The 12,133-nt window shown below is 39.8% G+C and overlaps 2 protein-coding genes across 3 annotated transcripts; one reads left to right on the top strand and one right to left on the bottom strand.

The window, feature by feature from the left end:
• The first annotated feature begins 2,475 nt into the window (after positions 1 to 2,475).
• Positions 2,476 to 7,526, top strand: LOC103141328 (protein phosphatase 1 regulatory subunit 32-like). Of its 2 annotated transcripts, none has more exons than XM_007556933.2 (13): positions 2,476 to 2,606; positions 2,753 to 2,812; positions 3,210 to 3,311; positions 3,405 to 3,522; positions 4,593 to 4,755; positions 4,841 to 4,883; positions 4,973 to 5,070; positions 6,281 to 6,346; positions 6,430 to 6,516; positions 6,605 to 6,670; positions 6,780 to 6,871; positions 7,262 to 7,357; positions 7,450 to 7,526. In XM_007556933.2, exons 2-13 carry the CDS (start codon positions 2,770 to 2,772, stop codon positions 7,466 to 7,468), a joined length of 993 nt encoding a protein of 330 aa, XP_007556995.1. In that variant the 5' UTR covers positions 2,476 to 2,606; positions 2,753 to 2,769; the 3' UTR covers positions 7,469 to 7,526. The 2 variants fall into 2 exon arrangements, with proteins under 2 accessions (XP_007556995.1, XP_016529209.1); XM_016673723.1 differs by having other exon boundaries at positions 2,476 to 2,650.
• Positions 7,527 to 9,774: 2,248 nt separating this feature from the next.
• On the bottom strand, positions 9,775 to 12,047 carry LOC103141305 (leucine-rich repeat-containing protein 10B-like). The gene is made up of 3 exons (XM_007556900.2): positions 11,901 to 12,047; positions 11,583 to 11,754; positions 9,775 to 11,490 (listed from the first exon to the last, which is right to left on the bottom strand). The coding sequence occupies exon 3, from the start codon at positions 11,254 to 11,256 to the stop codon at positions 10,024 to 10,026; it is 1,233 nt and encodes a 410-aa protein (XP_007556962.1). The 5' UTR covers positions 11,257 to 11,490; positions 11,583 to 11,754; positions 11,901 to 12,047; the 3' UTR covers positions 9,775 to 10,023.
• Positions 12,048 to 12,133: the final 86 nt, after the last annotated feature.

Below are 12,133 nucleotides of genomic sequence, written 5' to 3'. Positions count from 1 at the left end.
TGATCAAAAGCTTGCATGCAACTGAGCGTTTCACTGGAGCAGTCACATTACGTGTGAATTATGCAGATGAAGAACAAACACCGGCTGGTGCATTCTCAGGATGAACAATCAAAGGAAAGCTGAGAGTCTCTGGATCCTCATTCAAATCCTGGACAGCAGGTGTTTTACCCGTTCCCCCACTCTGACTGTCAGATTGAAGTTGCTCAAACAAGTCAAATCATCTGGCGTAATCTTGAACTGGAATGAAAATAGGCATCCGGGTCTAACCCTGCTGTGTGGATCCCCCATTGAATTTATAATTATAGATGCCAATAACGTGCACATTGTGTTTAGAAGAAAAGGAGCAGGAAATGAGATGTCAGTTTCAATGATGCAGGCGTTTCCCCGTAGTTATTTTTTGGAGGAGATAATAAACAGTTCCAAGTTTGGCATGACAGGATGTCAAGCAAGAAAGACTGCGGAACAGAAAACGCCAGCAACAGCTTGGTAAAGACGGGCTCTATCCATGCACTGCTGGCGTTCAGCAGATGGAGGGAAGGAAAAGAAAGCAAGAAGTGATGCAGCAGAGAGGTGGGGAAAAAAAAAAAAAGCTGTGTGAGTCCGAGGAAATTAGACGGCACGAAAAGAAATGGGAGGTGAGAATTGAAGGAGAAGTGTAGAAATAGTGTGATGCTGCAGTTTTGAGCTCAGTTTGATGAAAAGGTGTATGAAATAACATTATGTTTGAAGAGACGCACAAGCATATAGGATTTGCGTATGATTTGTGAAAAAAGTCTATTTTTTTCTAGTTAAGAGAATCATCTTTCTATGTTGCTTTTTCAGAAGTCCAAGAGTCAGTTTTGAATTAAAAAGCTGATATGAATGTATGTTTTTTAAAGTGTGTATGCTTTTTTAGACATTTTCTGCTGCTATAAGCAGTGAATTATCACACCCTGTCCTGGATGGACATTTTTTTATATCAAGATGTCATGCAAATTTCAAACCATCCATCATTTTTATATAACCTTAGACTGAAGTCAGAGCCATGGCGGCATCACAATGCCATCCAGTGGACACATGGAGAATCAGTCCGGACCGATTGTGTACAAAAGCTGTTCTGGTTCCTGCTGCTCTTTGTCTGGCTTGTTTTAGTTCATCCTTTCTGCAGCACACAGAATTCAAAGAAATGAATAAAACTCAACAGAAGGTTATGGAGTTCTGCAAAAATGTGTTAACCTGAATTTAAACCAGATCTTTTAAAAAATATTCTCCTACGCTTGGAGACCAGATATATGCCCTGATTGTCCACAGACGTCAGGTTCTTAGTACGCTTGAAGTAAGACAAAAATAAACTTACAAGGAACTTTTCAGCAGGTTGCTTGTTTTAAGTAAATAATTCTTTAGTACTGATTTTTTTTTTAAATTACTAGTTCCACTGGCAGATTATTTCACTTATAACAAGACATTTTCCTCATGTTATAAGTGAAATGATCTACCAGTAGAAGTTGGACTTTTTCATCCTCTTTTGAAAAATATTTTGATTTCAGCAGATTTTTAACCAATTAATTAAAGGTTTAATAAAATAAAAATCAATATTAAGAAATTATTCACTTAAAAGAAGCTCCTACATCTTGCAGAAAAATTATTTGTAAGTCAGTTTTTTACATATACAAAGATATTTGCACTAGAAACTAAACTAAAAAAGTGTAAGATTTTGTGGTTTTTGCAGTGTATTCAGAAATTGATGTGTGTGTGTTAATGGTTTAAAACGAAATAAAACATGAGATTTAACCACATGAATGAGTTCCTCAGCATTGGTTTTTGTATTTAAAGTATGAGTGGCTTTATATGCTAAAGAAATAACTTAAATGGCAAAGTGAAAGTGCTGAAGAATGACATAAATGTCATCCATCTGTCGCTTTGATTGGTCTTGAAAAGTAAGTTGAATAAAAAGAGCAAAGAAAGATCCAACTGCTGCGATATTATTTCACATCGAGAACCAGACCTGGAAATATTCTTGCCAGAAAATGAACAGGTGAAGTCATTTCAGTCTTAATCAACAAGACCCTTTTGTGCATCATGTCGGGTGATAAAGGCATAAATCACAAGTAAAGTACAATGTAAGAGTCATTTTGTCTGCTCGCTTCTTTTTAAAAGGCACCCGCATAATTTCACCTTTGATATTTACAGATTTCAATAATTACATGTGCCTTTTCTTCTTTTTTTCACTCTCTAATGGCGCCTATTTTCCTATCTGAAGCCGTCAAAGAAGCCTTTGATGGTTCTGTGCAACAGCGAGCTGTCTGCGGTGTTTTGTATTATTACAGTACAAATTGCAGAAAAGGAGCTGAACTGAACAAATTGCAGGAAGGAAGAAAGAGACTCTTAACAATGCCTCCTTGTGGAATAACATTACGCTCACACCTGAAATAATTTCTATGCACTTCAGTTGTAATGTTCTGCCCCTGTGCTGAATCTCCTAGCAACAGAAATGTGTTTACCTACAAACCGGCTCAGGACAGAGAGAGACGAACAAACAACGTAGTGTTTAGACACAGGTGTGTCCTGGGTCAAGCTTTTTTCACACTCATCTCTATTTTACTTTTAACTCATTCAGAGGAAATAAGGTGAGATTGCTATTACTGCCCTTATGCTGACTTAAACTGTCTTTGTAAATTGGAGATTTCAGTTATTTCTTACAAACTGTTCTTCATTTTTTTTTCCAGTTGATTGTGAAATCTAAAAAATGCACTCATTGCTACATTTATTTCAGATCGCTGCAGTGTCAACATGCCTGAAGGATTTTTTCCCACCATCACTGTTAATGGCGAAGGTTTCTATTACAGCACACTGCAAAAACACACAAAATCTTGCCAAATATTTTTGGTTTAAATTCTAGTGCAAATATTTGGTACACTTAAAATACAACAAAACTAACTTTAAAGTAACCTTTCAGCAAGATACAGGAGCTTGTTTTAAGTCAGTAATTCTTGAATATTGATCAAAAGTACTAGTTACACTGACAAATTATTTCACTCATAACACTAATGTCTTGTTCAAGTGAAAAAATCTAGTGCTTTCTTACAATATTCAAGAATTGTTTACTTAAAACAAACTCCTATCTTGCTGAAAAGTTCCTCTTAAGTTAGTTTTGTTGTATGTTATGTGTACTAAGATATTTGCGCTAGAAACTAGAGGAAAACTCTTGGTAAGATCGTATGTTTTTGCAGTGCATAAACAGATGTTTGGACAGCCGAGGATTGTCATACCGCCTATTGAAGAAACTGAAAGGCGGGGATCACTGAACAAAGCCAGTCACGCACCCCCTAAAGGTCAGCTGAGGATGAGAAAGTCAGAGTCCAGAAACTCAAATCGATCTGTTTTAGATTTAGTTTTGGATTATGACAGACATGTTGTTGTTTCAGGCAGGATGTGTTTCAATTCCTGCCTTGGAGCCCCCGTTGCGTCCGGCTTTCTATCGAACCAAAGACCCGTTCTATCCTACCACCCCAGTTTGGACCTTGTTGACAACCCTCACTTTGGGTAAGTGTCAGGGCAGGTAAGAACTGTCCGCCACAGCGTCAGCTTTCACTGTCCAGTGTCATCACTGTCCACTGGGAAACACTCAGGCAGAGTTGTGAGTCAGGCATGGGTGAAAGCAAGCTATTTCTCACTCTTGCTCTGACCAAGTGACACAATAGTTCTGCTCTGACTTTTTCTCCGAAAAAGTTATCCAAAGTAGAAAACCAATCCCAGTTCAATCTGGAGAGACTCAAACGGAGAAAGAAGGCGATTAAAAGAGTTTAATGACAAAATGAACATGAAAATAAACAAAGTCCTTTGGCGTTCAGGCCCCGGCTGGGGACATCGAGCTGGACTTCGATGAGCTCGATGAACATTCCTGATGCAGCATAGGACTGTAGACCCCCCGGGGCCTGTACTGGTGGTCGGAGGAAGATGAGGCCTGAGAGTCGGGAACAGAAGGTGGAGATGGGGTGGAGGTGGGTTGATCGGAGCTGGTGAGCAGAGGAGGCTATGGGTGAAGGTCCTTTTGAACTGGAGCCCAAACGATGATTGGCTGGAGCGAGGCTTGGTCCGCGCCGATAGGTCCAGGTTGCAGAGAGGCGGGCGCTGATTGATGAGGCAGGTGCGACTGGAGTCTTCCAGACTGAACTTTTGTCAAGACTCCATTTCAAATCAACTTTTATTTAAAACTGTATTTCATTGTTTCACTGTGTATTTGTTCATTTCATGGCTCTGTTTGCACACTTTGATGTGTTTGATTGTGTTCGGTAAAGTCAAATACCAATTTTGAGGTAGATGTCTATGTATATTTTTTTTAAGCACTAAGCACTGTGCTTTGAATGTCACAATTTCATCGCTCGTGTTTTAGCTCTTTTTAATCTTACAGAAACTGATATTTTTCTACCTTTTGCTTGTGAAATAATTTACTAAAGTGCTGAGCCGTGGCGCCTTGGTAAGCTTAGATTATTAGAAAAAAAATCCAGCGAATTTGTTGTTTCATTCCAAGTTTCCCAAAATGCTTTTTTAAACAGCCGTTACTTCTGATGTGTTTCTTGAGACGCAGTTGTATTTTTTTTTCCTGTCTCCAGAGTGTGGCTAGCCGACAATTTCGTAACTCAAAATATGCGGTACTACCAGCGTCCCACCTACTCTGATGGCTCCACAGCTTTGCCAAGCCTCCTTAACAAACCCATGACCAGCGGCTTCCATCAAGTGAGCGCTGTTTGCCACACAGAGCCTATTGTGGATCAGGTACTACAGATTTTCCTCTACATTATCCTTACAATTCAACAGACTTGAAACAAGCATGAGCTGTCTATCTTCTGCCTTTCTTCAGACAGAGTACCAAAGAGTGTTTGTGCCCCGTCGCTTACCACCAGGTAAAAACTTAGGTTGTGGCTGCAGACAGATGATAAGATGACATAACATGATAACATGACAGAGACCCTAACAGATATCCTTGCTGCAGTTTCTCGCCACATGAATATGGGTCCAAAACTGGAGACTGGGTGCACCGAAGGAGAAGACCTACAGTACATCACCTTTCGGGACAAAAATCATGCCACTGTGAGTATTACTTAATAGTAAGCAATCATATTAACATGGTGAAAGTATTCATGTTCTCAAAATATTTAATTGGGATTTTATATGTTGAAAAATATTCATAGCTTTGATCATTTTTAAATGATCAAAGCTATGCTGATTTAAAACTCATAGCTTTTTTAATCTGTGATTTGAGGTAGCAAATCATCCTTAGCTTTAAGAGAAGGGCTCTTGCATGATGCATGCGTTTCGAAATGAAAAAGTGAAAGGGACTCATTTCAAGCCTCTGGATCAATACTTTGTGGAATCACCTTTTTTCTGCAAATACATTCTCTAACAGTCTCTAACAAGCCTCCGAGGCCTAGAATAGAGAATAAATTACACCCAGGCAGACTATATCAACTAAGTTAATTTGATGTTTTAAAGTGAAGGTGGCTGAATTCATATACACGCCACACTTTTCATATTTCTATTTGTAAAGCATTTAGCAAATAACATGTAATTTTTATTTCTATTCCACAGTTTAAACTACTGTCTGTGGGTCTGTTACATAAAATATCCCCCAAAAATACATTTCAGATTATGAATATAACGCAAAAAATTAAAAAAAATATATATATATTTGTTACTCTTTGAAAAAAAAAAATCCTTACATTTACATGTCTTATAGTATAGAATAAAACATCCTTCATTGTCCCAAAATGGGCAAATTTCTTAACTTATATTCATTGGTTCACAAGCAGATGCTTTCATGTTTTTTCCTCTCCTGAAGTCTAATGTCACCTTCTGTCACTCCTGTCTGTTCTCCTTCTGGTGCTTTCAAAGCTCAGAGAGTAGACTGACGTAAAAGCAATTTATACAAGTCTGAGCTACAGAACAGCTAAAGAAAAAAGTTGTTTTGCAAGATTCATATGTGGCTTACTACGAGCAACATCACAAAAAAAATACAGTTTGAAAACGGTATTCTGTCATTCCTCCAAATTATTATATTATATGGTTGCATATCAATCAATCAATCAAATTTTATTTGAATAGCACATTTCAGCAGCAAGGCATTTCAAGGTGCTTTATATAATTAAAAAAACCAAAATAAAAACAGCATGTGACATTGAATAAACAGTAAGAAAGAAAGAGATTTTGGAAAAAGAAAAATATGTGGTCCTCCTTTACTTCTGAATGTGACTTTGTCTATTTGTGAAGTGTTTCCCTTTCAAACTGTGGCTGATTTTTCCAGGTGGTTCCGCATCTGATCAGAAAAACAGTGATGACGAACGACTACCTGTCTCCGACGTTTAAGCAGGTTGAGCCACATTCACTGCAAATCCCTTTATACTGGACAAACAAACACAAATATGTTTTGATATGAAACATTTTTTTTTTCAGGGAAAAGAACGCTTGCCAGGAATATGCAGCTGTTCCTCCAGAGAAACAGGGTATACAGGTGGTGCCAACACCCTCTTAGTCGACCCAGTAAGTCCCTATATCCTCCAACTTGTATTCTTCTTAAGCTGCTGTTATTGTACAGATGTTTGACATGTCCTGTTTCATAATATTCTAGCGCCTTCATCTGCCACCACTGGAAGTGAAAAGTCGTGTACCACTTGTGAAGGCTTCTGGAAACAGGGTCAGACTTTTACATTTTTTATTTTTTATTTTTTGGTTTGTTTTTAATTAATAGAGCATCTATTTTTGATTAGACTTTTTATCTTTTCTTTTATTCCTTTCTCCCTTAGGAACCCTCAGGATTTTGCTTAAATATGCCAAATGAAATTTTCTCTAAGGGACCATTGGATCCGTTACACTTCACTACACATTATAATAACAAGTAAGAGTTTTTTGTCTTAATACTTTCGGTTGTGGTGTAAGATTTTTTTAGATGCTAAAAAAAATTTAGAGCCAGACGTCCTGGCTTTGAAATGTTTTGTTGATAAACTATGAATTAGCAATAAATCATTTGTTCATCATTGTTCATCATTCAGATCATTTATTCTTCAACTGATTACAGTGATTTGAAAAAGTACAGATTTCCCTTGCTCAATGTTTCTTTTGTACAAAGTGAGCTATGGAAATTTAGATTAGATTTTTATTTTCATAGAATTTTAAGAAGAATGTTTTTCTTGTTTCCTGTTAATTTGTGGTATCTTGCTGTCCTGATTTATTTGTGTTGCGGATAAGAGGGAATTTTTAACTTGACAAGAATTACGTTACTTTCCAGCTTCCGTCAGAAGGACAGGCACACTTTTTATACTTCATCAATTGTCAACGCAAGCCAAACAAAGGACAATGGCTACAACAAACGAAATACAGACAGGTAAAGTATTGTCACATTTTAGCCTGGATAATATAACATTGCGCTCATTTTTATGATTCACATGTCCTGTTTTTTTTTTTTTTATTCCACAGGTTCATATTGAAGCATTAGATGTTTTCACTGTTTTTAAAGTCTTCTCATCTCAAAAATAAAATTCATTATTTAAGCAAATCATTTGGTCTTTATTTTTTTGTTTGTAGAAGAATACAAACTCCAGATGTACATGGAGAAGATGCAAAACTGCATTTTGTTTAGGTTTACTTATAAAAGCCCATCAGCTGTGGGACTGAAGGTGTTGATGTGCTGACTTTAAAAGCACTTTGTTGTCACTGACCTACAGAGAATGAGAAGACTGTAAACTGAGGTGAAAAACGATTCCACTCAGACTAAAGCAGACTCCGATTTGCATGAACCTCCGCAAACTCTCAAGCTGTTATGCCACCCACGGCTGCATGCAAAAAAAGTGACCAACAAATCTGGACTAAATACATAACAGTCCAAGTATGACAAACTGTGTATATTACAACTTTATACCACTGCACTACTGCATCTTCTGTGCTGACGTCAGAATATTTGACTTTTTCACGTTTTGCAATCCTGCNTTTTTTTTTTTTTCAGGGTTTGTATATGATAAATCAGCAGATATCACCACATAATTCTAATGTTGAAGGCAATTTAACTTTTTTTTTCTACAAGGCTTAAATTTAAAGTTGAAGGAGAGATCAGAGAAGTTAAATATGGGGAGAAATTGGAAGAACACTTTCTGACCGGGTTGGAGGTTCACCTTCCAGGAGGAAAACAACCCTAAATGTAAAACCACAGCTACAATGAGTTTAGACAAAACCATTTTAACATGTTACTTATTTTGTGCCAACACCTAGATTAAATTAGTGGAAAATATTTGACACTAATTGCTCTCCATATAATGTGACTTTTAAACCAATTTTTAAAGACAAACTGGCAAAAATGCCAATCTCTAGACGAACAAAGCTGACAGAGACTAACACTCAAAGACAGTGATACCAGCAGTGGCATAGCTGATACCACTGCTGCCTTGCAGCAAAAACATCCAGGGGTCTTTTTGCATGATGTGTGCATGTTCTTCCTCTGCATGTGTGGTATTTTGGCTTCTTCTTTTGGTCGAGAATGCACAACTGTAAATTTAATTGGTTTCCCCAAATTGCTCATAGTTATTAGTGTGCACATGAATGGTTGTTTGTCCTGTGTGTCGCTGTGTTGTAAATGCTCCTACGAACCTGCAGGGACAAGTAGGCACAGACAGCGGATGGAAAGATGGTTCTACAAATGAATGACCAATACGAATGCACACCACATTTCTGTTCACTTCACAGTTGTCCACTACTTGGTGCGTTCGGTCCATCAGTTGATCTGACGGACCAAAGTATGAAGTAAAATACATTGATTTTTTTGTTGTTGTTGTGCAACAAAATGTGAAAAAAATTATAGGTTAAGAACGCTTTAGCAGTCGCCCCTGTCGAAGAAGAAAATCGATCCTGTCATGACACTGAAAAAGCTCTAAGCAGTCAGAAAGGAGGCCACAAACATCTGAAGAAATTGTAGCAGGATATAGGCAACAGATCCTTTGGGTCCTGTGGGTTGAGGTTGGGTTACTTCCCACAGATGCCATCAGATTCCTATTAGGGGAATTCTGGAGACCATTAATAGTATTTTGAAGCTCATTTCTCACATTCCTGCGTCTTATCTATTAATACCACCAATGTTATTAGACACAGCAATAGCAGCTATTGGTGCATGAAAATTTAAAAGGAGCAGTGTGTATGTTCTGCATTGTCCCAATGCAAATGTAATGAGATACTGTCACATGAGTACACGCATTAATATTCTAACACCAGATCAATAATTCACTCTTTTAATGAGATACGAGGAAAAAGATCTGTGCAGACACAAAGGACAGGATTACGCATGAGCCCCACATGAATAATGTGCTCAGAAATGAGAGGAGAACAAGGGCCCGGCCTGTATAACGTCAAGAAAAAGAGTAATGTCCCCGTCTGTGACAAAAAGAAGTGCACAGCATTCATGACACAGCTGAATTTCTGCCCAGCAGGGTCCTTCAGGTTTGTCGGGGTACTAAAAATATTCTGCCTCATCGTTTTCCGGGTCCGCTTCATGTTTGAAGCCTCTTTAAGGACTTACCTTTTATGGTCAGGCACCCCAGCTATTCATCCCTACAACGCTCTTTCTTGGCACTGACACTCGTGTCGTAAATATTTTTTTAAAATCTTTGACCAACACACTCATTTAAATGCAGAGACAGCCGTGCTTTAAAGAAGCAGTGCTGACAAGCACATAACCAAGGTACTGACTGTGATGAGCAGAAACGACTCTTGAGTAAACACACTGCGTCTTCTGTGACAAAGGACTGGCATCGGCTTCATTCAGCTGAATATTTAATAGCAAAGAACCAAAATAAGTTACAGCAACCTGATAATGTGCAGTTGAGAGAGATGACACTGGTGTTGTTGCGTTAAAGAAATATAATATCAAGACAATTAATTTTCACAGTTAATTACAAATCATTAATTAGCAGCACATCTGAGAATAAGTCATATTCACGTATCTGCTGTACTGTCCAACATCTGTTTCCACCTGGAACCAAATCATTTTGGAGTTAGAGGGGCTTTTCATGCTCCCTCATCTTGTCTTCTTGTGTCTTCCAGTTCCTCCCCATCCTCATACTCATAGTCCATTGGAACGTTTTCGTACTCCAGCCCCTCTCCTTCATACTCAAACCCTTCTCCCTCACATATCATCTCTTCTGTCTCGTATTCAACCAATTCTTCATCATATTCAAGCTCAGCACCTTCATACTCGGTCACTGGCACTTCTACGCAGTCCTCCTGCTCCTCGTCCTTAAACAATGTTTCTTCTTCTCTAACATCGGACTCTTCGATGTTCACAGCAGCTTCGTCCGTTGCCGGTTTTGAGCTGCTGTTCTTTAGGATTCCATGGATCACTGGTTCCTCTCCAGCCTGAGCCAGCTCCTGAGCCAGCTCCTGAGCCAGCTCCTCAGCCTCTTCCTCAGCGGCCTTGCGACGTCTCTCCTTCCTGGCCTCACGGATCTCCATGAACTCAGCAGCCCCTTCCCCAACGAGAAATACATCCTCGCCTACTTTAGGAGGTTCCTTGACAGGATTGTGGTCATAGGAAAATAGGTGAAGAGTCCGTAGACGCTTCAGGCTAGGAAGCTCTGTTATTTTGTTTTTATCCAAGTCTAGGATCTCCAGGGATTCCATGCGCAGCAGGACTTTGGGGAAGGTTTCAAAGCGGTTTCCGTACAGCCACAATCCCTTTAGCGATTCCATGCGACAGAAGTCTTGAGGCAGCGCTTTCAGCCGGTTGTCCCCCATCTGCAGGGACTTGAGGTTTGGCAGGTCGTAAAGCTCCCGGGGAAATCTCTGGAAGTAGTTGCTCTCCAACCAGAAGCACCTTAGATTCTTCAGGTTGGTGAACTCAGGCGGAAGGGTCATGAGTCGGTTGCTGCCCAGATACAGATGGGTGAGGCTGGTGAGCTCGCACACAGCCAGGGGAACGTCTTCCAACTTGTTGAAGTCGAGGGCGAGCGTCCGCAGACCCTGCAGCTGGGAAAAGCTGTCAGGCACCTTGCGAAGTCTGTTCCCGCAAACATACAGCTTTTCCAGGTGCATCAGCTCACAAACACGCGAGGGTAATCGCTTGAATTTGCGGTAGCTCAGGTCTAACACAGGATCACCGCTCTCCAACAGCTCCTCGACTCCCAGTGGAAGCTCTTCCTCTTCCTCCTCCACTACTTCCTTCTCCTTTTCAGTGTCATCTTCCTCCTCACCATCTTTTGCCCCTTCTTCTTCCCCCTCGGCCTTCCTGGAAGAGTTGCCCATGCCGTGCCAAGCAGACCTTGACTCTGACGTGAGTCAGGGCAGAGTCATTTGATAAGGCAGTGTCTGTGACAAGTGAACTCTCAGTTTGGAAGCTACTGTTGTTTTGTATATGAAACCACAGGCTGCAACCAGCATCATGGTTCGGGCCAGTTAACACTTCTGCAGCCATGCAACAGCAGTTCCTGAATGTCCCTGTCTCCACTCGATTATTAGGAAATTATCACGTGGTATTATCTGGCAAACAGAATGAAAAACAAAATAATAATAAAAGGATGAAGTAGAGTTAATAGTGAAAGTTTAGCTTTATCTTTAGTTTTTCATCTTACCATTGTCTCTTTAACATCCTCGGGACTTTGAAGAGAAAAGTGTCCGACAGCTTTGAGGTCATGTGATCAGGAAAAGAAAGATTCCCCCCCCCCCGAAGTCGTTCTTCTGCGCCTTTTAACTTGCCTGCAGATGTCTGTGGATAAACCCAGAGTCGGTGCGTCGCTGAGTGACCTGGCCGGCAGGAAAGAAAACAAGTCACATAAAGGTCCGTGTAAGAGTTAATGCAGCTGCTCCCTATGACAGGCCGGGTCTCACCGCGGTAACTATAATCCGCGCTCGGAAAGAAATTGCATGTTGGAAAATTACAGCGCACTTACTGAGTGACTGACGGACTGTTCCTGATGTTGGCTGCTTCTCTCCATTAGTGTGAAGGCTTGCATTCAGCTGAAGCCTCCCTCTCTCTGTAACCCGAACAGGGGGCATTCACATCACATGGTCAGTTTGTGCTGCGTGTGTAAGAGCAGCGTGAGTAAGTTACTTCGAGTCAACTTTTTAAAAAAAACATTTCGAAGCTTTTTCAAAAAGTTATATACATATACATATATATATA

Source organism: Poecilia formosa, unplaced genomic scaffold (genome assembly GCF_000485575.1).
Source record: "Poecilia formosa unplaced genomic scaffold, Poecilia_formosa-5.1.2 Scaffold81, whole genome shotgun sequence".
NCBI lineage: Eukaryota > Metazoa > Chordata > Actinopteri > Cyprinodontiformes > Poeciliidae > Poecilia > Poecilia formosa.
The sequence above is the reverse complement of the archived record's forward strand: the minus strand, read 5'-3'. Positions and strand labels throughout refer to the sequence as shown.